The following is a 25,326-nucleotide window of genomic DNA, read 5'->3' as shown; positions in this document are numbered from 1 at the left end:
CTGGTGTGAATCTCGCCACTATCTGTGTAAAATCCTTCTCTCGAAGTTGTCCGTCTCCTCGGGCACAGTTTCTAGACTGAGTCTGGTAGGAGGGGCATAGAGGGAGGAGCCAGCCCACACTTTCAAAATCTTAAAGTACCAGTGGCTCCTAGTGGACCCGTCTATACCCCATGGTACTAATGTGGACCCCAGCATCCTCTATGGACCACAAGAAACGGATTTACCGGTAGATAATTAAAATCCTTTTTTTTTTTTTTTTTTTTTTTTTTAGAAAGGTACATGCATTGTAATACTAATATTACAGTTTGCAAATCTGTAAGATTCATACATTTCAGGAAGAAAAGTACTGTACTTTAGTTTTATATTACGGAGATGAGGAAGTACAGCTGAATGATCTCTATAGGTAGAAAGAGGAACTTGGGTCATACAGTGATAGGTAGGAGTTAGCTCAGTGTATGCTGAGAGTGGTTAGGACAGGGCGAGTGAGAGAGTGCTGAATGCAACGGGTGTGGTTCATTGGGTCAGCCCTTACTAGGTCGGCAGTCATTAGGTCGACCACTATTGGTCAACAATGACTAAGTCAACACCTGAAATATGTCGACACGGTCATCAGATCGACGTGAGAAAAAATCTTAAAAATTCTTCGTAAAGTGATTAGGAACCCCAATTAGTGCACCGTATACCCCTCGCATGGCTCGCTGCGCTCGGCACAGGTAACTATTCCCAATCGTAGTCCACGTGTATCGTGAAGTATAAAAAAAATTGTGAATAACATATGTCGACCTTTTCATGTGTCGACCTTTGCCATGACGAATCCAGTTAGGAGGTTGTAGTAGTACAGGTGCGATGGATGGACTGAAGAGGTGGTGCCTGCAGCTACATCTGTTGGCCCGTCTGCAGCTTTCTGCACATGCCGATACAAAGTCCTTCCCCTATGTAAATCCGTTTGTCCGGACTGCGTAAGGGGTGAGACGCCCACTGTCGGCGTCCGTACAAGCAGTAATACAGGTTGGTGCCTCCTTAGATGCCACCGTTATTCGTTCCATCGAAACTTGCATCAGTCCTACGGCAGGTGAAGTTTCTCCATGCCGAGTATGGCCTCCTGTGTGAACAGGTGAGCGTCTGTGTATGCAGCCACTTTCACCGACATGCCTGCAGCATGACGCGTCCGTAACATGGACCACTTCCATTCGTGTGCGAAGACACCTCCCCGTCACCGGCCAGGAACCCCCACTACATTTACTATAGACTTCTGCGTGCGCCTGAAATGACAACCGGGACTCTATACAGACACAATCAAAACACATGTGCGGTTCCACTTAGCAAGCAGTGGCTCCACTACGTCTGACACCGGCAGTGCGTACACCTCTGCACCCAGAATGAGGACATGTATATATTCATCTGTGGCTTAAAAGAAATGGCAAACCAAAATCTGGAGTCTCCCGGACGTTGCGAGAGACTAGATACATACGGCCTATATTAAGTCAGATCCAGCTCCAGAGAATGAAACGGTTTCCTCCAGACCAATTCGTTCATGTGCCGCCTACAGTGTGGATATATAACATTTTATAATATCTACAGTAGGTGACCCTTATATATAAAGTAGTATTGCAAGAAGCTCCTGTCACTGTTGGTGCATGGCCGGTGCTGTCATGCAACCGGGATAAATATATCTACTTTTTTGGGGGGGGTGGGGGTAGGGGGGTGCGGGCGGTCAGTCAGAGCTGTCCATTGCGATTTTAATTGCAATTCCTACTGTACCCATTAAGTGTATGAGGGCGATTCATAGTACTTCCTGCTCTGAGAACGTGCGGCACAAGTGAGCATGTGCTATTTGCTGCCATCTGCTGGTCAGCAGGAGAGCAGTAATAGTGAATCCTAACCCTTTTCTACTAAAGTCTCGGGTCTGAATCGGGATTTGGAACACTGTTCTAAGCCAGGTCAGACCGGAGACATGACCCCTTTTCCACTGCAGCGGGAATATCCCAGGTCGAGGCTGTTTACACTCTGCCTGGGTACAGTGTCTTCTAGCCGGCGCTTGGAGATGACGTCCTCTCCAAGTGCCCGGAAAACTGGCAGATCGGGACCCTTGGAGCATGGCCTCTGTCCCATTAGGCCACGCCCCCAATTTGAAGCTGCCCACTGTCACGCTGGGGGCAAGCCCAGCACTCTGGAAGCTGCTAGGCTGCCCCCAGCCTCCAGCACACACCTTTTCCGGCAAGCACTGCTGTCTGCATAGCAGGACAGACAGCAGCGCTGACAGCATGCGCTGTGGCTCTCAAACGCCCGCAGGACACTGCGGTCAGGGAGGTATGGGCTCTAGGCATGCTGTAAACATGTCCCGGGTCGGATGAGCCAAGTAACCCGTTTATACCCCTTTCACACCGCACAAATAACCTGGTATTGACCCGGCATATTGCCGGTTCGACACGGGTTGGCATGCGGTGTGAAAGGGGCATTGCCGAAATCTCGGGTCGCCTGACCCGACAATTCAATCCGGGAATAAAGCAGTGTTATACCCGGGTTGAATACCGGGTCAGTGGCTGCGTAAACGGGCTCCCGGGTCGATGCGACCTGGGACCCGTTTACTAGATAGGGAGAGGCGGTGCGGAGATGAGCCCGACTTATTGCCGGGTCGTGGAAGCCTGCAGCAGCTGCCAATGCCGGATCCCATCCGGGAAGGACCCGTTTCCAATTCCCGGGTGAGATCCGGGTCATTCCTGGGTCCGACCATAGTAGCTACCTGACCCGGGTTTTTTATTTAGGCAGCCGTTTCCACTACCAAAAAACCCCGCGTCGTTGTGCGTCCCTTGCAAAAACCCGGGTTTTATAAGTTGGTGGAAAAGGGGTACAATATACACACTTCATTTAACCGCTCTTAGTAAACAACTTTTGCTGTGAACCCCATGTTTCAGAATGGATTTCACAAGTTAATAGCGTATTGTACAGTTAATGTTCTCTGTGGTAAAGGGCAAGCAAACAAGAAAAACAAGTTTATCAAATATGAATATGCATCTTTCACATGTCTATCCCCTAACAAGCCAGGACTCAGGAAGCTAGGCTTTGTGAAAATGGACAGTTACTCATAGCAAGCAACTTGGATATAGGGGGTCATTCCAACCCGTTCGCACGCAGAGGTTCTTCGCTGCAGGTGCGAACGGGTCGGAACTGCGCATGTGCGGCGACCGCAATGTGCACGCGCGATGTTGCCCGGCGAATAAAGAAGAAAGTGATCGCTAGCGCGAGTGCAAGAAGATTGACAGTGGGGAGGCGTTCCGGGGCGTCTACTCACCGTTTTCTGGGCATGGAGATCCGAACACAGACGTGTCCAGGCGTTTGGAGGGCGGATGTCTGACGTCAATCCCAGGACCTTCGTCGCTGGATCCGTCGTACAGGGTAACTATGTCTGACCCTGGTGTTGTTTTTAGTATAGCAGGGCTGCACAAGCGATCGCAGCCCTGCTATGCTAAAATACACTCCCCAATAGGCGGCGTCAAGTTGATCGCACGAGCAGCAAAAAGTTGGTTGGTGCGATCAACTACTCGGAATGAGGGCCCTAGCTCTGACTGGCATGTTAGCTAATTAACGCTTATAGCGGTAGGGGGTGGGTGAGTTGGAGCCGTAGCTGGAGATGGAGACACATCTGCTTCATTCCGCGAAACTCCGCTCCCCAAGCAGAGTACTATGGAAGAAGGAGGAGGGGTAGCAGAATGGAAGCACAAAGTGCCTCGGCAGCTCGCCTGCACCAGACATCTCCAGAGAATGGAAGAATGGCAGCCGGACCTAATAGTGCATGTATCCTCTACATTAGAGATATTATAACAGGTTATATCTAGGTGACCCTTTTATTTAAAGTTATCTCTTGATTGAAAAGTTCTGGAGCAATGAATCCACTAGCTGGCTGGTTGGAAGGATAATCTTTAGATGTGTGGCTGGCAGTCCTCCAGCTTTTTCCCCACTCCCCATAAATCTGTACGATTACATTATTATTATTTTATACTGTTCATTCTTCCAAGCACTTGGCAGTAAATTTAGGGTTAATAATTCATGCTGTCTTACTGCTTTCTACAATATAACCTTTCTCAATATCCTTTAAAAAAAAAAAAAATTTATTAAATGACACCAACATTTCACATTAATCGGAAAAGTTCCTCTTTCACTTCAGTTAACGAACCCATTGTTTAGACTTTGGGACTAATTCAGCATCAATTGTAGAAGTGCTGAAATTGCTCTGTCGTTGGGTGGGGGGGTGCGGGCTGGCTCACACGCAGCCGCTGCGACCCAAAACATGGTGGCCCGGCGACTTCCTTCGCGGATAGGCTGCGCATTCAGGGGGCTACCCAAAACATGCGAGCGCATGGCTGTTTAGAGATGCAATCGCATTTTAGCGTGGGGGAGGACCTGGCATGCGGGGCGGACTTGCCCTGTGCATGCTAGCGGAGTAAGTTGTAGTTGTGCGACTTTTTGCACAACTACAACTCCTGCTGAGTTAGGCGCTTTATTGCAATTGTGTTACAAGAGACAGAGAAAAAGGCCATTAAACATGTGTAATACCCAGAGAGTTGTAGGAATCTGTGCGATTCAATCAATTTAACCTGTAGACTTAAAGTGGCAATAGCTTTTAAATTATCACCGCTTTAAATATATATGCTAAATCATTGGGATTGCGCTAGTTCTGGCCGGAGCTGACGTCACACACCCTCCCTGAAAACGCTTGGGAACGCCTGCGTTTTTCCTGATACTCCCAGAAATCGTCCAGTTACCACCCACGAACGTCCGCTTCCTGTCAATCACCTTGCGTACGCCGCACGATTGAAATTTTCGCACCATTGTGTCGATGTTTGGGCTCGTGTCTGCGCATTGCGGTGCATGCGTCTGAATCGGGCTATATCTCTCTGCACATGTTACATCTGACTCACCTGCAGTGCAACATGTTTTTTGATCAATTGCTAACTTTTTGGTTTGCTAACAAAGCCCATTGAACCTTTATTATTATTATTGCATTTGGCACACAGTATGTAATGAAAGGCATGGACCCTCAGGGACTGACGTTTGGTTGATTTAAGTAACTACTTACACTAAGGGAGATCCCAACTGTTTTATATTTGGATCAAGTTCTGTGTCACAAGCTAGTCCTGATGACAACTAACGTTTAGGAGTTTGAGTTTGTCACTTTTTTATGGAAGCTAATTAAGCTGTTTTTAACCGTTTTTGACTCTGGTCTTCAAATTTATGTTTTGCTGATTTTATAGCCAATAATCCCCCTGCACTTTCCGCAGAGGGATTCTACTGTGTTACCCAGAAACAGGGTTGCACGATTTAAATCAAATTACTAAATCAATGATTTAAATCTAAACGTTAAAAAACTTAAATTTTTGCTTAGAAAGAGATAAACGTGTAGGTGGGGGTAGTCCTTTTTTTTTTTTTAAAACTCCGTTGGGGAGACTAATGGATGGTGTGTAGGAGATTCTACCAAGTATATACTACCAAGTGACGTACACTGGTATATTATGGGGTATATTCAATAACTGTCGGAAGCTGCCGTCTTGACGGAAAGACGGCATCTTCCAACAGATTTCGGTCGGAAGGGGTTCCGACCTATTCAAAAAATGCATTTTTTTTCCCGACAAGTTGGGAATTCCCGACTTGTCGGAAATCACGTGGATTGGCGGAATATCCACTGATCCGCTTGCTTTTGTTGGAAATGGTGCCAAATCCAACAGGTTTTGGCCTCCTTTCCGACAAACTCAATCCGACTTGAAAACAAGTCTGATTGAGGTGAGGAGACGGGGAGCGCTGCTACGGGGATGTGAGGTACCTTGCCTGGCCGTCCCCGGCCAGGCATCTCTCTCCGTGCAGCGCCTCACCCCACCGCAGACATCACTCTCCTCAGGCGCTGGCAGTTCCCGCCGGAGCCGTCCAGTTCCCCCCGCCGGCGTCACCTCACATCCGCCGCCGTCACCTGCCATCCGCCCCCATCACCTACCCCCCGCCAGCCGCCGCTGTCTGCTTTCCCTGCCGCCGCTGTCAGTACACCCGGCAGCTGACAGCAGCGGCAGAACAGCAACCTGGGTACGGCCAAATCCGACAGTCTGATTTTACTCAAATCTGACAGTCTGATTTGGCCGGCCATTGAATAGGGGTTGCCGAATCCATTCTGACAAATGCATGTCGGAATGGATCCAACTTTTATTGAATATACCCCTATGGCAGACTGTTTGGCGTCCTTTCTGAAAAACTGGCGCATTCTTGTTAGAGTATGTGATGAAAATGTAGTAAAGATGGCAAAGGCAAGAGCTAACACTGCACTCACAGATGCCTACTTGCTGGCTAATCTACTTGATCCTAGGTACAGGGGAAAACGCTTAGTCCTGCTGAAATTGAGACTGCTATAGAGTTTGCTCATGTCAATAATCGTCAAATTATGCCGGTCATCAACTTTCGTGCACCCATGAAACCATTTGCACCATACATGTTTGAAGGGTTACTAAGGGTCGACAGTGTCTGGGTCAAAACACATTAGGTTGACAGTGCCTAGGTCGATACAGGAAATGGGTCGACGCGGTTATTAGGTCGACATGGAAAAAGGTCGACGTGATTTTTTTTAATGTTTTTTTTCTGGTGGTGTTTTTTTCTTAAAGTGACGGGGAACCCCAATTAGTGCACCGTGTCCCCTCGCATGGCGAGCAACTTCGGGCAAGGTGCCTCACTGCGCTTGGCACAGGTTACCGTTCCAAATTGTAGTCCACGTGGATCGTGAAGAATGAAAAAAGTTCAGAATTTTTTTTTAAACTCATGTCGACCTAACAGCAGTGTCGACCGATTTTGCATGTCAACCTACTCAATGTCGACCAATAGGTGTCGACCTAATGTGTGTCGACCTAGAGTCTGGATACCGTTTGAAGTGGACACTTTACGCCAAGTGTCTCCTCTAGCCTGGTGGATTGGGATACGGTCATTAGGTCGACCTTTATTGGTCGACATGGTCACTAGGTCAACATGCGTTTAAAAAAATAATAATTTTTTGAACTTTTTCATACTTTACGATCAACGTGGACTACGATTGCGAATAGTAACCTGTGCCAAGTGTAGTGGAGTAAGGCACCTTGCCAGAAGCATGGCGAGCAAACACGGGGCACTAATTGGGGTTCCCTGTCACTTTATGAAGAAAATGACACCAAAAAAAAGTAAAAAAAAACTCTTCTACCTTTTCCCATGTCAACTTTGTTCATGTCGATCTAGTGACCATGTCGACCAATAGTGGTCGACCTAATGACCCATACCCAGTGGATATCCTACGCGGCTCAATCTCCGTTAAGGGCCCTACACACTTTAAGTTTTCCTTTAACGATATGAACGTTCTCGTTCATTAATGAACGAGAACTCGTTCATATCGTTCATTGTGTAGGCACCAACGATGAACGATGCGCGGCCTCGCGCTCGTTCATCGTTGGTGCCGGGTCGCTTATGCATGCAGGCCAATATGGACAATCTTGTCCATATTAGCATGTACTACTATGGAGCCGGGTGACGGGAGGAGTGAAGAAACTTCACTCCCTCCGCCACCGGGTTGGCCGTATCCGCCATCGGGCTGCTCGGCGGCGGATCGCCGAGTGTGTATGGGGCATTAGACACTTCTGTAGTAAATCTTCTGAAGCAGATGTTCACCGCAGTTTCATCAAGTGCAGGAATTGAAAGGATTTTTTCCACGTATGGTTTTGTACAATCCAAAACACGCAGCAGATTGGGTAATGAAAGACCAGCTAAGCTGGTTGCATGCTACAGAGCCTCTTCTGTTGAGGACAAACGTGTGGACGTGGACAAAGACATGTACAGCTCAGACTTAAACAACTGATTGAATAAAAATCAGATCCTCAGGGCTGTAACACATTACCGGTTTTCCCCGGATGGCAAAAAGCCGGACAAACTTTGTCCGTATTTTTGCCATCCGGCAGAGTCTTTCACACACAACGGCGTTGAGCCGTGTGTAATGCTGTGCGCATGCGCAGCAGCAGACACGGCTTGAAAAAACCCTTTGTGCGTGAAAGCTCTCATTCACACACACGGTTCTCAGCCTTCAAAGACGCCCCGGCTCGGCAGCCGGACCTTCCAGTGGATATTTCCGGCTGCAACCCGGCAGCCGTGCCGTGTGAAAGGACACATTGCGCTGCATGTGTCTCTGCAGCACTGCAGCGGTAAAAAGCCGTGCGGGATTTTGCCGGGCGGCGGGAGTCGGCGCGTGTGTTTCAGCCCTAATTGTACTTCTTGATGCAACTGTTTAGTGTGTATTTATTCTATTACTGTGTTCATTTTGTTACTGTTTTCACTTCAAATATTGTTCATGTATCACTAAAATAAGGTGTAAACATCTAAAATGAAACAGTTTACTTTAAAAAAAAGTAATAAACAAATCCTATTTAAATCCCCAAAATCTGATTTAAATCAATAAAAACTGATTTAAATCAAATAAATCAGATTTTGTTTTATTCATTTATTTTTTAAATCTGATTTTTATGCAACCCTGCCCAGAAAGTGCCCTGGAATGTCTTCGTTCATTATTCTGGCTCGCCATACCAGCAAATTTCTAAATAGCATACCGACGCCAAATGATGTTTTGTGTTTACATTACATGCAGTGTGTCACTGCATAGTTTTACTGCTTTTTATCTGCTGTAGAGAGTTTCCTTGTAAAGGTTTACAGTACACAGTTATGGTGTGTACACACGGTGAGATCCTTGCTATGGCCGATTTTCATTTGCGATTTCCCTTGAACTCCCCGGAGCCTAGCACCACCGATTTTGACTAACTTTTCTTGAGATATGGACTATGTGTGCTTACGATTTTGTGAGATGTCATTGACATGTGAGATGATCTAGATCAGTGGTTCTCAAACTCGGTCCTCAGGACCCCACACAGTGCATGTTTTGCAGGTAACTCAGCAAGTGCACCGGTGTATTAATTACTCAATGACACATTTTAAAAGGTCCACAGGTGGAGCTAATTATGTCACTTGTGATTCTGTGAGGAGAACTGCAAAACATGCACTGTGTGGGGTCCTGAGGACCGAGTTTGAGAACCTGTGATCTAGATAGTACACCGATCTAGCAAGGATTGACTTGCCTGCACAGTCTATCTTTTCTTGCGATACCGACCTGGCGGGACCGCGCATTGGGATCGAATCGGGATCGCAAGTGGCATAACACTTCGCGATTTGCACTAACTTTTCTTGCGATTTTTGACTATATAGTCAAAATCGAAAGAAAAAATCTCACCGTGTGTACACACCATAAGGCTGGATATACACCAGGCATGTCAGTGGACCTGCTGGCTTGCCTACAGAGTGGGCGATTTAGGTAAGCATACACACTTACCAATCAGCCGCTTGGTGTGTCATTCAGGACACTCAGATGAGTGGGCATTTTATTTTGCCCACCAGTTGTGACGTCGGCCCCTGCAGCAAGTATTTGGGAGTCTGTGGGCCTCCCGTACACACAGCCAGGTGTGCCTATATAGATAGCCAATATATCTATCTGCTGTGCTGCACAGCTGACGCAATATGTCTGAACGAATTCTTTTTCTACACACCTGCCAACGGGCTCGCAATATATCTGTCATTCACTCAAAAAAACGATATATTGCTGATATGTATCCTAGTGTGTACCCAGTTTAAGAGTTCTTTCTCTTACGTCCTAGAGGATGCTGGGGACCATAGGGGTATAGACGGGCTCCGCAGGAGACATGGGCACTCTAAAGACTTTTAGATGGGTGTGCACTGGCTCCTCCCTCTATGCCCCTCCTCCAGACCTCCGTTAAATCCTGTGCCCAGAGGAGACTGGATGCACTGCAGGGGAGCTCTACTGAGTTTCTCTGAAAAAGACTTTTGTTAGGTTTTTTATTTTCAGGGAGCACTGCTGGCAACAGGCTCCCTGCATCGTGGGACTGAGGGGAGAGAAGCAGACCTACTTAAATGATAGGCTCTGCTTCTTAGGCTACTGGACATCATTAGCTCCAGAGGGTTGGAACGCAGGTCTCATCCTCGCTGTTCGTCCCGGAGCCGCGCCACCGTCCTCCTCACAGAGCCGGAAGATAGAAGCCGGGTGAGTATAAGAAGGCAGAAGACTTCAGATCTTCACTGAGGTACCGCGCAGCGGTAACGCTGCGCACCATTGCTCTCACATTCACACACACTGGCGGCACTGTATGGGTGCAGGGCGCAGGGGGGGCGCCCTGGGCAGCAATAATAAACCTCAAGGGACACTGGCTGACATATATATACTGCGGAGGCAGTATATTAAATAAACCCCCGCCAGTATAAAGAATTTGAGCGGGACCGAAGCCCGCCGTTGAGGGGGCGGAGCTTGATCCTCCAGCACTAACCAGCTCCATTTTCTCCACAGCACGCTGCAGAGAAGCTGCTCCCCGGACTCTCCCCTGAGTGGCGCTGGGTGTGTGCTGGCATACTCTCTCTCTGTCTATTGGGGGACTGTCTCCACATATATATATATATATATATATATATATATATATATATATATCTATCTCTATCCCAGTGTGTGTGGGGGTGTCGGTACGTGTGTGTCGGCATGTCTGAAGCGGAAGGCTCGTCTAAGGAGGAGGTAGAGCAGATGATTGTGGTGTCTCCGTCGGCACAGTCGACACCTGATTGGATGGATATGTGGAATGTTTTAAATGCAAATGTGTCTTTATTACATAAAAGATTGGGCAAAGCAGAGTCCAGAGAAAAAGCAGGGAGTCAATCCATGGCTTTGACTGTGTCTCAAGGCCCTTCAGGGTCTCCTAAACGTACCCTGTCCCAGGTAGCAGACACGGATTCTGACTCCAGTGTCGACTACGATGATGCGAGGTTACACCCAAGGGTGGCCAAAAGTATTCATTATATGATTATTGCAATAAAAGATGTTTTGCATATCACAGATGACCCCTCTGTCCCTGACACGAGGGTATGCATGTTTAAGGAGAAGAAACCGGAGGTTACCTTTCCCCAATCTCATAAGCTGAACGCTTTATTTGAAAAAGCTTGGTAAACTCCAGACAAGAAACTGCAGATTCCCAAGAGAATTCTTATGGCGTATCCTTTCCCTGCACAGGACAGGTTACGGTGGGAATCCTCGCCCAGGGTGGACAAAGCTTTGACGCGCTTGTCCAAAAAGGTGGCGCTGCCGTCTCCAGACACGGCTGCCCTCAAGGATCCTGCTGATCGCAGACAGGAGACTACCTTTAAAATCAATTTATACACATACGGGGGCCTTGCTCAGACCGGCAGTAGCGTCGGCATGGGTATGTAGCGCAATAGCAGCATGGGCAGATAACTTGTCATCTGACATTGACACCCTAGATAAGGATAGCATTTTATTGACCTTGGGTCATATAAAAGACGCAGCGTTATATATGAGAGATGCTGCGAGAGACGTTGGGCTGTTGGGTTCAAGAGCCAATGCCATGGCAATTTCTGCTAGGCATGCCCTGTGGACCCACCAATGGATGGGTGATGCCGATTCAAAGAGACATATGGAAACTTTGCCTTACAAGGGTGAGGTTTTATTTGGGGAGGGCCTCGCGGACCTGGTGTCCACAGCTACCGCGGGTAAGTCTTCTTTTTTGCCTTATGTTCCCCCACAGCAAAAGAAAACACCTCAATATTAGATGCAATCCTTTCGGTCGCATAAGTCCAGAAGGGGCCGGGGCTCTTCCTTCCTCGCCAGAGGTAGAGGGAAAAGAACACCAGCTACAGCCAGTTCCCAGGAACAGAAGTCCTCCCCGGCTTCTACAAAATCCACCACATGACGCTGGGGCTCCACTGCGGGAGTCCGCGCCGGTGGGGGCACGTCTTCGACTCTTCAGCCAGATCTGGGTTCTGTCATATTTGGATCCTTGGGCGATAGAAATTGTATCCCAAGGCTACAAACTGGAATTCGAAGAAGTGCCTCCTCGACGATATTTCAAGTCGGCTTTGCCAGCCTCTCCCCCAGAGAGGGAAATAGTTTTAGCTGCGATACAAAAGCTGTGTCAACAGCAAGTGATTATCAAGGTTCCCCTAGTGCAACAGGGGAAGGGGTACTATTCAACTCTATTTGTGGTCCTGAAACCGGATGGCTCAGTCAGACCCATTCTGAATCTAAAATCCCTAAGCCTGTATCTAAAAAAGTTCAAATTCAAGATGGAATCTCTCCTGGCAGTGATCTCCAGCCTGGAAAGGGGGGATTTTATGGTGTCACTAGACATAAAGGATGCATACCTTCATGTCCCCATTTATCCTCCTCATCAGGCGTACCTGAGATTCGCTGAACAGGACTGTCATTACCAGTTTCAGACGTTGCCGTTTGGGCTGTCCACGGCCCCGAGGATTTTCACCAAGGTAATGGCGGAAATGATGGTGCTCCTACGCAGGCAAGGAGTCACAATTATCCCATACTTGGACGATCTCCTGATAAAAGCGAGATCGAGAGATCAGTTGCTGAAAAGCGTGTCACTCTCCCTGAGAGTGCTGCAGCAACACGGCTGGTTCCTAAATCTGCCAAAATCGCAGTTGATTCCAACGACTCGGCTATCATTTTTAGGCATGATTCTGGACACGGAAAAGAAAAGGGGTTTTTCTCCCAACGGAAAAAGCCCAGGAACTCCAGAGCATGGTCAGAGACCTGTTAAAGCCAAAAAGAGTCAGTTCATCAATGCACTCGAGTACTGGGAAGAATGGTGGCGGCCTACGAGGCCATACCCTTCGTCAGGTTCCATGCGAGGACATTTCAGTGGGACCTTCTGGACAAATGGTTGGGGTCCCATCTACAAATATATCAGAAAATAAGCCTGTCCCCCAGGGCCAGGGTGTCTCTCCTGTGGTGGCTGCAGAATGCTCACCTTCTAGAGGGTCGCAGGTTCGGCATTCAAGACTGGGTTCTGGTGACCACGGACGCGAGCCTCAGAGGATGGGGAGCAGTCACACAAGGAAGAAATTTTCAGGGACTGCGGTCGAGCCAGGAGGCTTGTCTACACATCAACGTACTGGAATTAAGGGCCATATACAACGGCCTGCGACAAGCGGAGACTCTTCTTCGCGACCTACCTGTTCTGATTCAATCAGACAACGTCACAGCAGTGGCTCATGTAAACCGGCAAGGCGGGACAAGGAGCAGAGTGGCAATGGCGGAAGCCACCAGGATTCTTCACTGGGCGGAAAATCACGTAAGCGCGCTGTCGGCAGTCTTCATTCCGGGAGTGAACAACTGGGAAGCAGACTTCCACAGCAGACACGACCTCCATCCAGGAGAGTGGGGTCTTCATCAAGAAGTTTTTGCACAGATAACAAGTCGTTGGGGGCTTCCTCAAATAGACATGATGGCGTCATGCCTCAACAAGAAACTTCAGAGGTATTGTTCCAGGTCAAGGGACCCTCAGGCAGTAGCGGTAGACGCCCTGGTGACACCATGGATGTTTCCGTCGGTCTAGGTCTTCCCTCCTCTTCCACTCATCTCGAAAATACTGAGAATCATAAGACGAAAAAGAGTCCAGACAATACTCATTGTTCCAGATTGGCCTTGGAGGGCCTGGTATTTAGATCTTCAGGAAATGCTCACAGAAGATCCGTGGCCTCTTCCTTCCAGGGAGGACCTGTTGCAGCAGGGGCCCTGCGTGTTCCAAGACTTACCGCGGTTACGTTTGACGGCATGGTGGTTGAACGCCAAATCCTAGCTAGGAAAGTTATTCTGGGGGAGGTCATCCCTACTCTGATAAAAGCTAGGAAGGAGGTGACGGCGAAACATTATCACCGTATCTGGAGGAAATATGTATCTTGGTGTGAAGCCAAGAATGCTCTTACGGAAGATTTTCACCTGGGCCGTTTTCTTCACTTTCTGCAGACAGGAGTGGATATGGGCCTGAAGTTAGGCTCTATTAGGGTACAGATTTCGGCCCTGTCAATATTCTTTCAGAAGGAATTGGCTTCTCTCCCAGAAGTCCAAACTTTTGTAAAGGGAGTGCTGCACATCCAGCCTCCTTTTGTGCCCCAGTGGCACCATGGGACCTTAACGTGGTGTTACAGTTCCTTAAGTCACACTGGTTTGAACCTATTCAAACAGTTGAGTTGAAATTTCTCACTTGGAAAGTGGTCATGTTGTTAGCCTTGGCATCTGCGAGGCGGGTGTCTGAATTGGCGGCTTTGTCTCACAAAAGCCCCTATCTGATTTTCCATGTGGATAGAGCGGAGTTGAGAATTCGTCCTCAATTTCTGCCTAAGGTGGTTTCATCGTTTCATATGAACCAGCCTATTGTGGTGCCTGTGGCTACGGGGGACTTGGAGGATTCCAGGTCTCTTGATGTAGTCAGGGCCTTAAAGGTTTATGTAGCCAGGACGGCTCGGGTTAGGAAAACAGAGGCATTGTTTGTTCTGTATGCAGCCAACAAGGTTGGCGCCCCTGCTTCTAAGCAGACTATTGCCCGCTGGATCTGTAACACGATTCAGCAGGCTCATTCTACGGCTGAATTGCCGGTACCAAATTCGGTAAAGGCCCATTCCACTAGGAAGGTGGGCTCTTCTTGGGCGGCTGCCCGAGGTGTCTCGGCATTGCAACTTTGCCGAGCGGCTACTTAGTCGGGTTCAAACACTTTTGCTAAATTCTACAAGTTTGATACCTTGGCTGAGGAGGACCTCATGTTTGCTCAATCGGTGCTGCAGAGTCATCCGCACTCTCCCGCCCGGTCTGGAGCTTTGGTATAATCCCCATGGTCCTTACGGAGTCCCCAGCATCCTCTAGGACGTAAGAGAAAATAAGATTTTAAACCTACCGGTAAATCGTTTTTTCCTAGTCTGTAGAGGATGCTGGGCGCCCGTCCCAGTTGGACTAAATTCTGCAAGACTTGTATATAGTTATTGCTTACATAAGGGTTATGTTACAGTTTTGATCAGTCTCTGGCTGATGCTGTTTTGTTTCATACTGTTAACTGGTTGCGTATGTTCCAAGTTGTACGGTGTGGATGGTGTGGGCTGGTATGTATCTTGCCCTTAGATTAACAAAAATCCTTTCCTCGTACTGTCCGTCTCCTCTGGGCACAGTTCTTTAACTGAGGTCTGGAGGAGGGGCATAGAGGGAGGAGCCAGTGCACACCCATCTAAAGTCTTTAGAGTGCCCATGTCTCCTGCGGAGCTCGTCTATACCCCTATGGTCCTTACGGAGTCCCCAGCATCCTCTACGGACTAGGAGAAAAAGATTTACCGTAGGTTTAAAATCTTATTTTTTGTGTATTTGGCTGTTCTGACTTTATCCCATGCTCCACGTCAATCTATGCGATTACATTATTATTATATACTGTTCATTCGTCCAAGCACAGTAAATTTGGGGTAGCTCTAAATGTTTTACAATGGTATTTTTCATTGTAAGATTGGGACAATTCTAGCCATTGTGGGGCAGGTGAGTGCCTTGATATTGGTGGAGCTTCCACTCACCAAGTTTCCAGTTGAGTATCCCATATACAGCAGTGGTTCTCAAACGGAGTCACATTTTCCAGGTCACCTAGCAGGTGCATAGGTGTATTCATTACTCACTGATATATTTTAAGAGATCCACAAGTGGAGCTAATTATTTCACTTGCGATTCTGTGAGGAGACCTGAAAACATGAACTGTGTGGGGTCCTGAGGACTGAGTTTGAGAACCTATAATATACAGTATTGCAACGTTTCTGAAACCCGGCCTACTTGAAACCCTAACAGTGCTTGTTTTCCAGATCATCGAGCTGGAGCACAGGTGTGTTAATTGACTAACACAATAGATCTGCAGGGTGGTACTAACTGTTCCTGAGGATTCCTTGAAAACATGAACTGCTAGGGTTCCACGAGGGACGGATTTGAGAAGCACTGATAAAAATCTTTAGGTGTAGTAGAGCTTGTTATCAGGAGCCACAAGAACACTGTGTAGATGTAATTTTCTGTTATCTTTTACAGCTTGCCATTTTTTCTCTGGAAGGACTTGTGAAGAATGCCTGAAAAATGTCACTGTAAGTTCCTCTCTGTATCCTGTATTATACTGTATACGGTGGAGTGTGTTTCCACAAAACCTCTTTACTTCATTTATTCCATTTATAGAGAATTATGTATTAATAACGGTGTGTGTTTATGTGTGTAGGAGGGGGCGTGTATCTCTTTTTAGGTCTTGCACTATTTAGACAATCCTATTTTATTTTTGTTAAGCCTAATCAACTTCACACATCTGGGCTAGGGAATTGTAGTCTCACCAGATTAGTTCACTAGAGGGGTCATTAATGGAACAGTGCAGATCCGGACCCCATAACCTAATTTGGTGTTTTAGTCTCTCATGCCCCCAACTATGCTTGCAATAGCAGAGTGCTGTCTCTTGTGAACAGGCGTGCTGCGGCTCTTGCACCAGATAAAGCCTTTCTTTGGAGAGCGGGAGCATCAGAATAGTGGGAGTGGAACCCATAATAATGGCTGCACCTCCTTCATGTTCAACCACTGGAGGACGTACCTTGACTGGTGGCCACTTTGTAAGCTCAACCATTTGATGCCACTTTGTTTTGGTTTAGTTTCTTCAGGCCACTAGACACTTACCCCATGTCCTCATGCCATCTTTATACCTTCTCTACAGTCAAGGGCGTAGCTACCATGGGGCCCCTATAACCTGTCAAAGTTACATGTGTTATATACATTTTTCATCAATGGGTAGTGCATAGTAACACAAATGTTTGCCGTGGAGCCTGCAATCTATCTACGTACGTCCCTGGACCTGTTCATTATAATGTGGTATAAACTTAACTGGGGCCCTGAAATGTGGCACAATATGAAGTGAAGGCACTGTAGTGTGGCATAATATGAACTGGGGACATTGTATGTAATAATGTGAATTGATACTGTGTGGCATAATGTGTACTGGCAGCCCTACAATGTGACATAATGTGATCTAGAGTGCTACTATTGTTCAGAAAATGAATTAAATCACTGCTATGGGGCATAATATAAACTAAGGCACTACTATGGTCCAGAAAATTAACTAGGGCACTATTATGGGGCATAAAATTAGCAACTGTTCCGATGAGGTGTCTCTCTAGAAGCATTTGGGTAAGGGCTTCTTCAAAATGTTGCTATCGTGCCCACAAAGTTCTGGCTACACCCCTGTCTACAGTGTTTATCCCTGCACAGGTGTGAAATCGGGGGGAAATAAGATTGGACCACATTATACAGAAATATGTCCCAAATGTAACAAAACTGTATTACTATAGATTTCCAAATAGCTGTTTTAAAAAAAATCTAAATAAGTGCGGCAAAATAAGGGGCTTAGCACTGTCCTCTGGTAGAGATCTTGGCGCTCATTCCGAGTTGATCGCTCGCTAGCTGCTTTTAGCAGCAGTGCAAACGCTAAGCCGCCGCCCTCTGGGAGTGTATCTTAGCTTAGCAGAAGTGCGAACGAAACGATCGCAGAATGGCGTCAACATTTTTTCAAGCAGTTTCTGAGTAGCTGCAGACCTACTCCTACCTAGCGATCACGTCAGACTATTTAGTTCCTGTTTTGACGTCACAAACACGCCCTGCGTTCGGCCAGCCACTCCCCCGTTTCCCCAGGCACGCCTGCGTTTGTATCTGACACGCCTGCGTTTTTAGACACACTCCCAGAAAACGGTCAGTTACCTCCCAGAAACACCCACTTCCTGTCAATCACTGCGGCCAGCACTGCGACAGAAAAGCGTCGCTAGACCTTGTGTGAAACTGCATCGGCTTTTGTGAAAGTACGTCTCACGTGCGCAGTGCGCACCATACGCATGCACAGAAGTGTCGATTTTTAGCCTGATAGCTGCGCTGCAAACAACGGCAGCTAGCGATCAACTCGGAATGAGGGCCCTTGTTGTCATCACTCCTGCTGGCAGATTTCAGGGTGGGACTTGATTGAGACATATGAAACAGAGAACTTGGGCTAATCCACACTATATTGGGGAAGAGGGACTCAGGGAGAGGAAGAAACTATTTATTATGTCACCCCTTTTCTAAAAGGTATACACATGCAGATGTAGCCACGCTCATTGCGGCTGCGATGTGGCCACACGGGCAATTCCGGCATGCCTAGTCGCACCCGCGACCTTAGTACACCGGGCTGCAGCCTTACCCACTCAATGCAATGTCTGTGGGGCGCGGGTGGGGCTGAGACCCACGCATCACGGCTAACGAATCGCACTCGCTCCTAGTCGCAGCCACGATGAGCGTGCCTACATCTGTAGTTTACATCATATCTGATAATACAACATGGACAAACCTTCCCCTAGAAAATACTGACAGGGTATACTTACTATGGACATAGTTTGGTGCCGCTAGTTATTAATGTTACAGCTAGTGCTGGAAGGTCAGATTGTATGTAGACCATTTCTGTTTATCACTGTCCATCTGGACACACTTGGCCTATATACAGCTCGAAGTATATCAAGGTAAAAGGTGCAGACTCCCCCTCACAGCGGCACGGTGCGCCCAGGTGCAGATTTGTGAATGAGTCTCCCTGTATTTTTATCTCCCTGCACGGTAAACACCATGGTTTAAACCAGGGGTGGGGAACCTCTGGCCCTCCAGCTGTTGTTGAACTACACATACCAGCATGCCTTGCTACAGTTTTACTATGTGGCCATGCTAAAACTTTTGCAGGGCATGCTGGGATGTGTAGTTCAACAACAGCTAGAGGGCTGAAGGTTCCCCATCCCTGGTTTAGACAATAAGAACTTGTGGTTACTGCACCCTTTTGCATCTGATACAGGCATACAGTATTCCTCTTACGTAAGAGTGATGCTATCACAGGACGGTTAAGAATGGCAAAATACTGATTGCATACAGAAATTGGTATTCGGTGCCAAATTTGTGATCACTTAACATTGGCCCTCATTCCGAGTTTATCGCTCGCTAGCTGCTTTTAGCAGCAGTGCAAACGCTAGGCCGCCACCCTCTGGGAGTGTATCTTAGCTTAGCAGAACCCAACCGAAAGGTTAGCAGAACTGCTTGAAAATCTTTTCATGCAGTTTCTGAGCAGCTCCAAACCTACTCCTACCTTGCGATCACTGCAGACAGTTTAGTTCCTGCTTTGACGTCCCAAACACGCCCTGCGTTCGGCCAGCCACTCCCCCGTTTCCCCAGGCACGCCTGCGTTTTTCCCTGACACACCTGCGTTTTTTAGCACACTCCCGAAAAATGGTCAGTTACCACCCAGAAACACCCACTTCCTGTCAATCACTCACCGATCAACAGAGCGACTGAAAAGCGTCGCTCGACCTTGTGTAAAACTGCATAGTTTTGTGTGAAAGTACGTCGCGCGTGCGTACTGCGGCCCATATGCATGCGCAGAACAGCCGATTTTTAGCCTGATCGCTGCGCTGCGAACAACGGCAGCTAGCGATCAACTCGGAATGACCCCCATAATTAGTAGGATCAGAGGGTTTGTATGCAATCCAAAGTTTACTACTTAACGTTGTATGTTACTAATGGGGAGATGTGTGTACTTGGTGTTCATCTGTGCACATCACCGAGAGTTACACTAATCCAGTATATATACTGTTTATGTGCACTGCCTTGGGTTATGAGGGCAAATTAGCGATTTTACCGATCACGAGGTGCCAGGTTGTCTGATGGCACTTTGCAGACATTGGCGAAAATGTTATTCACCGCAGACGTCTTAGAAACTATACTATAATATACAATGTAACAGACTGGCAGGGCTATATACAGAGATCAGAGCCAGCTTGTGGCCACTTAATCACATGCAAGATGACATTATAACTAACAGCCGCCAATAACTCCTGATCATATTACAAACCCATGCATTGTACGAATCCTATTTGGGTACATGTGTTCAGCTCTTTATGGCAACAGATAACTGACATAGGTTTATGAGGTGCTTTTTTTTTTTTTTAGTTTTCTCTATTTAAAATATTTAATCATAATGCATAATTCATTGCTACCTGTGAAACTATTGTGGTACTAACTAATGGCTTTGTGTTGATTCCCTGTTGGCAGTGTCTGTGGTGTACAACGAACAACACATGCCTGGATTATCCTGTGAGAACAGTATTTCCCCCCTCTTCTCTCTGTGCCATGTCACATGCCAGATGGGGGGCTTGTTGGAGTAAGTATAACCTTCTACGCGTTTACACGACCGTGCGTCGTTATTGTGACAGTACACATGTTTCATGGTATTTAACAGATGAGCGCGTTGGGCACGTTGGGATCCCCAGTTGGAGTTGAACAAATGTTTATGTAAATTCAATAACTGAATATGCAAATTAGCCCAATGATTATTCAAATTGTGCCTGCTGAATATAAATGACATCTAATACATATGCATGTAGTTTTCTTAGGAAATCCATCTGGTGTTGTCCGGATGGTCAAAAAGGTATGGCTCCTGTAGCAATGTACAAAGTGAACTGGTCAGCAGACAGTGCCGATTCCTGGAAGCTGATTGGATAGGAGAGTTCAGCCAATGGCGTGACATTATATAGAGGCATTTGTGCAGCAGCGTTAGCCATTGGTGTTGGTATTGCTGTGTGATTCTGTGTTACCTCATGTTTCGTTTACGTGAATGAAGTTAAAGTTCAAATTTGCTAATTTCAGTACTTCATTCTTTTAAAAGGACCACTAAACCCCCAAAATAACAGACAGCTGAAGTCACACCCCATAGTCCAAATGTAGTAGACTTCAATTTGCTGGTCCCATCGTGATTACAGTGATCTAACCACTAGACTCGAAGCGCCATTTAGTTTCAAGTCAAAAACAAGTGATTTGCTGGCAATTTGAAGCTTATCATATTTGGGTCCATATATCTAGGAAAGTGTACAAGTGGACACCCGCCATAACATTAACCAGCCCCAATCTGGTAAGCCCAATGCTGGAGTACCTCGGAAAGTCAGGACCCCTCCTCAACAAAAGCCCCTCCTCCCAACGGGTAACCAGCTCTTGGGCTTTGGGTATGGGGCAATAAAAAAAATTGTTAAATTATATTGTTCTTTACGGCAAGCCTGCCCAGGAATTATGGCACATGTAGAACCACAAGGGCCAGCATGCCCTGACATTACAGGCCTGCTGGTACCTGTAGTCCACCTGTAAAAATAAAAACAAGGACACTGACTGTTGTATACCTTTCTTAAATAACCACTCCCCTACACGACCCTTGTTCTCCACTTAGTATTCACAAAATCCTGAGATGAGGTCTTCTTCAATCCATGTAGGCATCTACACTCTTAGCAAAACAACAAAACAAACAAACTTGCTGCTTACACAGCTGTGATGAATGTAACAGGGCAACTCTCCATTGAAATGAATGGGTACGTGTTGATTGGCCAATAGCGCCTCTCCTATGCTCTTAGCCAATCATGATGTCCCATTCATTTCAATGGAGAGTGACCACATGTGACCCTGTCACTTTCATCTCTGCTGTGTAAGCAGCAAGTTCACCCATTTGTCCTGCTTCCAACACATCAACTTCAGGAACTGACTGTTCACTTGCTTCCTAATATCCTGTTAGCAGGAAAAGCAATTACCTGGACAGGAAATGGGTAAACAAAAGCCCTTTCATCCATGTCTGCATATAGATTACTTTGAGCTGTTTTTTCAACAATTTGTGCTAGAATAGCTCCTCTGTGGGATCGGACCAGTTGGACTAGCCTTCTTTTCCTTCATGCATCAGTGATGCTGACCTGTGCAGGGGGTCCGCAATGCCATAACCTGGACTCCAGGATTCTTCACCCAAAGAGACTCCAAGCACTGCTCCATGGTCACAGATCACCAGCGGAAACCCAAGAGCCTCCAATGCTAGCTCTTATCGCCGCCACTCTTCGGAACTCTGCCCAGCCAGTTCTGAAGGGGCGGGCTCAGGATGTCAGCCGCCACTTATCCGACCCTTGCCAGACCCGTGCATTGGCTCTGATTCTCTGTGGACACTTGCTTCCTGGCTGCCACTAGTGTCACCAGCTGGCTGCCCCAATGTGGAAGCACCCTGCTGCCCCCCTCTGTTCTGCTCTGGACCGCTCCTGTCCCAGGAGTGGAGCACTGCAGCATGTGCTGCACCATCCTGGCTCCACTCCATGCACTGCCACACATCTCAACCAACCACCATACCACCGGTCATCTCACCTACCTTTTCTACATTAGGAGCCTCCACACTGACCAAATGGACCTCTCTCTGTAATGTTAAACCCTACGTACGTTCTACCACCCACACGCCGCTACTGACAGCTGTGCCCTCGCACTCTGTGATACGCTCTCCCTCACTTCCCCACCAACCTGTCCTGATTTTAAATGGTTTTTCTCTGACGTCCTAGTGGATGCTGGGAACTCCGTAAGGACCATGGGGAATAGCGGCTCCGCAGGAGACAGGGCACATCTAAAGAAAGCTTTAGGATCACCTGGTGTGCACTGGCTCCTCCCCCTATGACCCTCCTCCAAGCCCCAGTTAGATTTTCTGTGCCCGACGAGAAGGGTGCACACTAGGGGCTCTCCTGAGCTCTTTGTGAAAGTTTTAGTTTAGGTTTATTATTTTCAGTGAGACCTGCTGGCAACAGGCTCACTGCATCGAGGGACTAAGGGGAGAAGAAGCGAACTCACCTGCGGCAGAGTGGATTGGGCTTCTTAGGCTACTGGACATTAGCTCCAGAGGGACGATCACAGGTTCAGCCTGGATGGGTCACCGGAGCCGCGCCGCCGGCCCCCTTACAGAGCCAGAAGAGCGAAGAGGTCCGGAAAAATCGGCGGCAGAAGACTTTCCTGTCTTCAGATAAAGGTAGGCGCACAGCACCGCAGCTGTGCGCCATTGCTCTCAGCACACTTCACACTCCGGTCACTGAGGGTGCAGGGCGCTGGGGGGGCAGCGCCCTGAGACGCAATAAATCGATAGAAAACCTTTTATGGCTAAAATAAATGCATCACATATAACTCCTGGGCTATATGGATGCATTTAACCCCTGCCAAAACATACAAGAAAACGGATGATAAGGACGCCGAGAAAGGGGCGGAGCCTATCTCCTCAGCACACTGGCGCCATTTTCCCTCACAGCTCAGTTGGAGGGAAGCTCCCTGGCTCTCCCCTGCAGTCACTACACTACAGAAAGGGGTTAAAAAAGAGAGGGGGGCACAAATTAGGCGCAGTATAAACAATACAGCAGCTATAAAGGGAAAAACACTTATATAAGGTTATCCCTGTATATATATATATATAGCGCTCTGGTGTGTGCTGGCAAACTTTCCCTCTGTCTCCCCAAAGGGCTAGTGGGGTCCTGTCCTCTATCAGAGCATTCCCTGTGTGTGTGCTGTGTGTCGGTACGTTTGTGTCGACATGTATGAGGAGAAAAATGATGAGGAGACGGAGTAGAGTGTCTGTAATAGTGTTGTCACCCCCTGGGGGGTCGACACCTGAGTGGATGTACTGTTGAAATTGCGTGATAGTGTCAGCTTTGTATAAAAGACAGTGGTTGACATGAGACAGCCGGCTACTCAGCTTGTGCATGTCCAGACGTCTCATACAGGGGCTCTAAAGCGCCCGTTACCTCAGATACAGACGCCGACACGGATACTGACTCCTGTGTCGACGGTGAAGAGACAACCGTGATTTCCAATAGGGCCACACATTGCATGATTGAGGCAATGGAAAAAGTTTACACTCTTCTGATAATATAAATACCACCAAAAAAAGGGGTATTATGTTTGGTGAGGAAAAACTTCCTGTAGTTTTCCTGAATCTGAGAAATAAAATGAGGTGTGTGATGATGCGTGGGTTTCCCCCCGATAACAATTGATAATTTCTAAAAAGTTATTGGCAGTATACCTTTTCCTGCCAGAGGTTAGGGTGCGTTGGGAAACACCCCCTAAGGGGGATAAGGCGCTCACACGCTTGTAAGAACAAGGGCTCTACCCTCTCTGGAGATGGCCGCCCTTAGGGATCCTGCTGATAGAAAGCAGGAGGGTATCCTAAAATGTATTTACACACATACTGGTGTTATACTGCGACCAGCAATCGCCTCAGCCTGGATGTGCAGTGCTGGGTTGGCGTGGTCGGATTCCCTGACTGGAAATTTGATATCCTAGATAAGGACAGTATATTATTGCCTATAGAGCAATTAAAAGATGCATTTCTATATATGCATGATGCACAGCGGAATATTTGCCGACTGGCATCAAGTATAAGTGCGTTGTCCAATTATACCAGTAAAGTGGTCAGGTGATGCGGATTCCAAACGGCATTTGGAAGTATTGCCTTAAAAAAGGTAGCCTCTCAAAATAAGACGCCGTATTATCAGGCGCAGTCCTGGTTGGCAAGCGGACAAAAGGGTTCCTCTTTTCTGCTCGTGACAGAGGGAGAGGAAAATGGCTGCAGAGATCAGCCAGTTCCCAGGAACAGAAACCCTTTTCCGCCTCTGCCAAGCTCTCAGTATGACGCTAGGGCTTTACAAGTTCAGGCACGGTGGGGGCCCGTTCTCAATGAATTTCAGTGCGCAGTGGGCTCACTCGCAAGTAGACCCCTGGATCCTTCAGGTAATATTTCAGGGGTACAAATTGGAATTCGAGACGTATTCCCCTCGCCGTTTCCAAAAGTCTGTTTTACCGACGTCTCCCGCTGACAGGGAGGCAGTTTTGGAAGCCATTCACAAGCTGTACTCCCAGCAGGTGATAATTAAGGTACCCCTCCTGCAACAGGGAACGGGGTATTATTCCACACTATTGTGGTACCGAAGCCAGACGGCTCGGTGAGACCGATTTTAAAATCTAAAATCTTTGAACACTTACATACAGAGGTTCAAATTCAAAATTGAGTCACTCAGAGCAGTGATTGCAAACCTGGAAGAAGGGGACTACATGATGTCTCGGGACATCAAGGATGCTTACCTTCATGTCAAAATTTACCCTTCTCACCAAGGGTATCTCAGGTTATGGTACAGAACTGTCACTATCAGTTCAGACGCTGCCGTAGGGATGGTCCACGGCACCCCGGGTCTTTACTGAAGTAATGACCGTAATGATGATATTCCTTCGAAGGAAGGGAATTTTAGTTATCCTTTACTTGGACGATTCCCTGATAAGGGTGAGATCCAGGGAACAGTTGGAGATCGGTGTAGCACTACCTCAGGTAGTGTTGCGGCAGCACGATTGGATTCTCAATATTCCAAAATCGCAGCTGGTTCCGACGACTTGTCTTCTGTTCCTAGGGATGATCCTGGACACAGTCCAGAAAGAAGGTATTTCTCCCGGAGGAGAAAGCCAGGGAGTTATCCGAGCTAGTCAGGAACCTCCTAAAACCGAACCAAGTCTCAGTGCATCAATGCACAAGGGTTCTGGGTAAAAAAATG

At 47.5% G+C, this 25,326-nt stretch overlaps 1 protein-coding gene across 1 annotated transcript in view; it reads left to right on the top strand.

Annotated features, from left to right (window-relative positions):
- LOC134927249 (pituitary tumor-transforming gene 1 protein-interacting protein-like) overlaps positions 1-25,326 on the top strand; it is a 195,623-nt gene that overhangs the window by 21,528 nt on the left and 148,769 nt on the right. Inside the window, exons 2-3 of the mRNA XM_063921446.1 lie at positions 15,953-16,005; positions 20,009-20,117. Coding sequence (XP_063777516.1) covers positions 15,953-16,005; positions 20,009-20,117 — 162 coding nt within the window. The remainder of the gene's footprint in view (positions 1-15,952; positions 16,006-20,008; positions 20,118-25,326) is intronic.

Source organism: Pseudophryne corroboree, chromosome 5 (genome assembly GCF_028390025.1).
Source record: "Pseudophryne corroboree isolate aPseCor3 chromosome 5, aPseCor3.hap2, whole genome shotgun sequence".
In the NCBI taxonomy this organism is placed as follows: domain Eukaryota; kingdom Metazoa; phylum Chordata; class Amphibia; order Anura; family Myobatrachidae; genus Pseudophryne; species Pseudophryne corroboree.
Note: the sequence above shows the minus strand (reverse complement) of the source record. Positions and strands in the feature narration are given on the sequence as shown.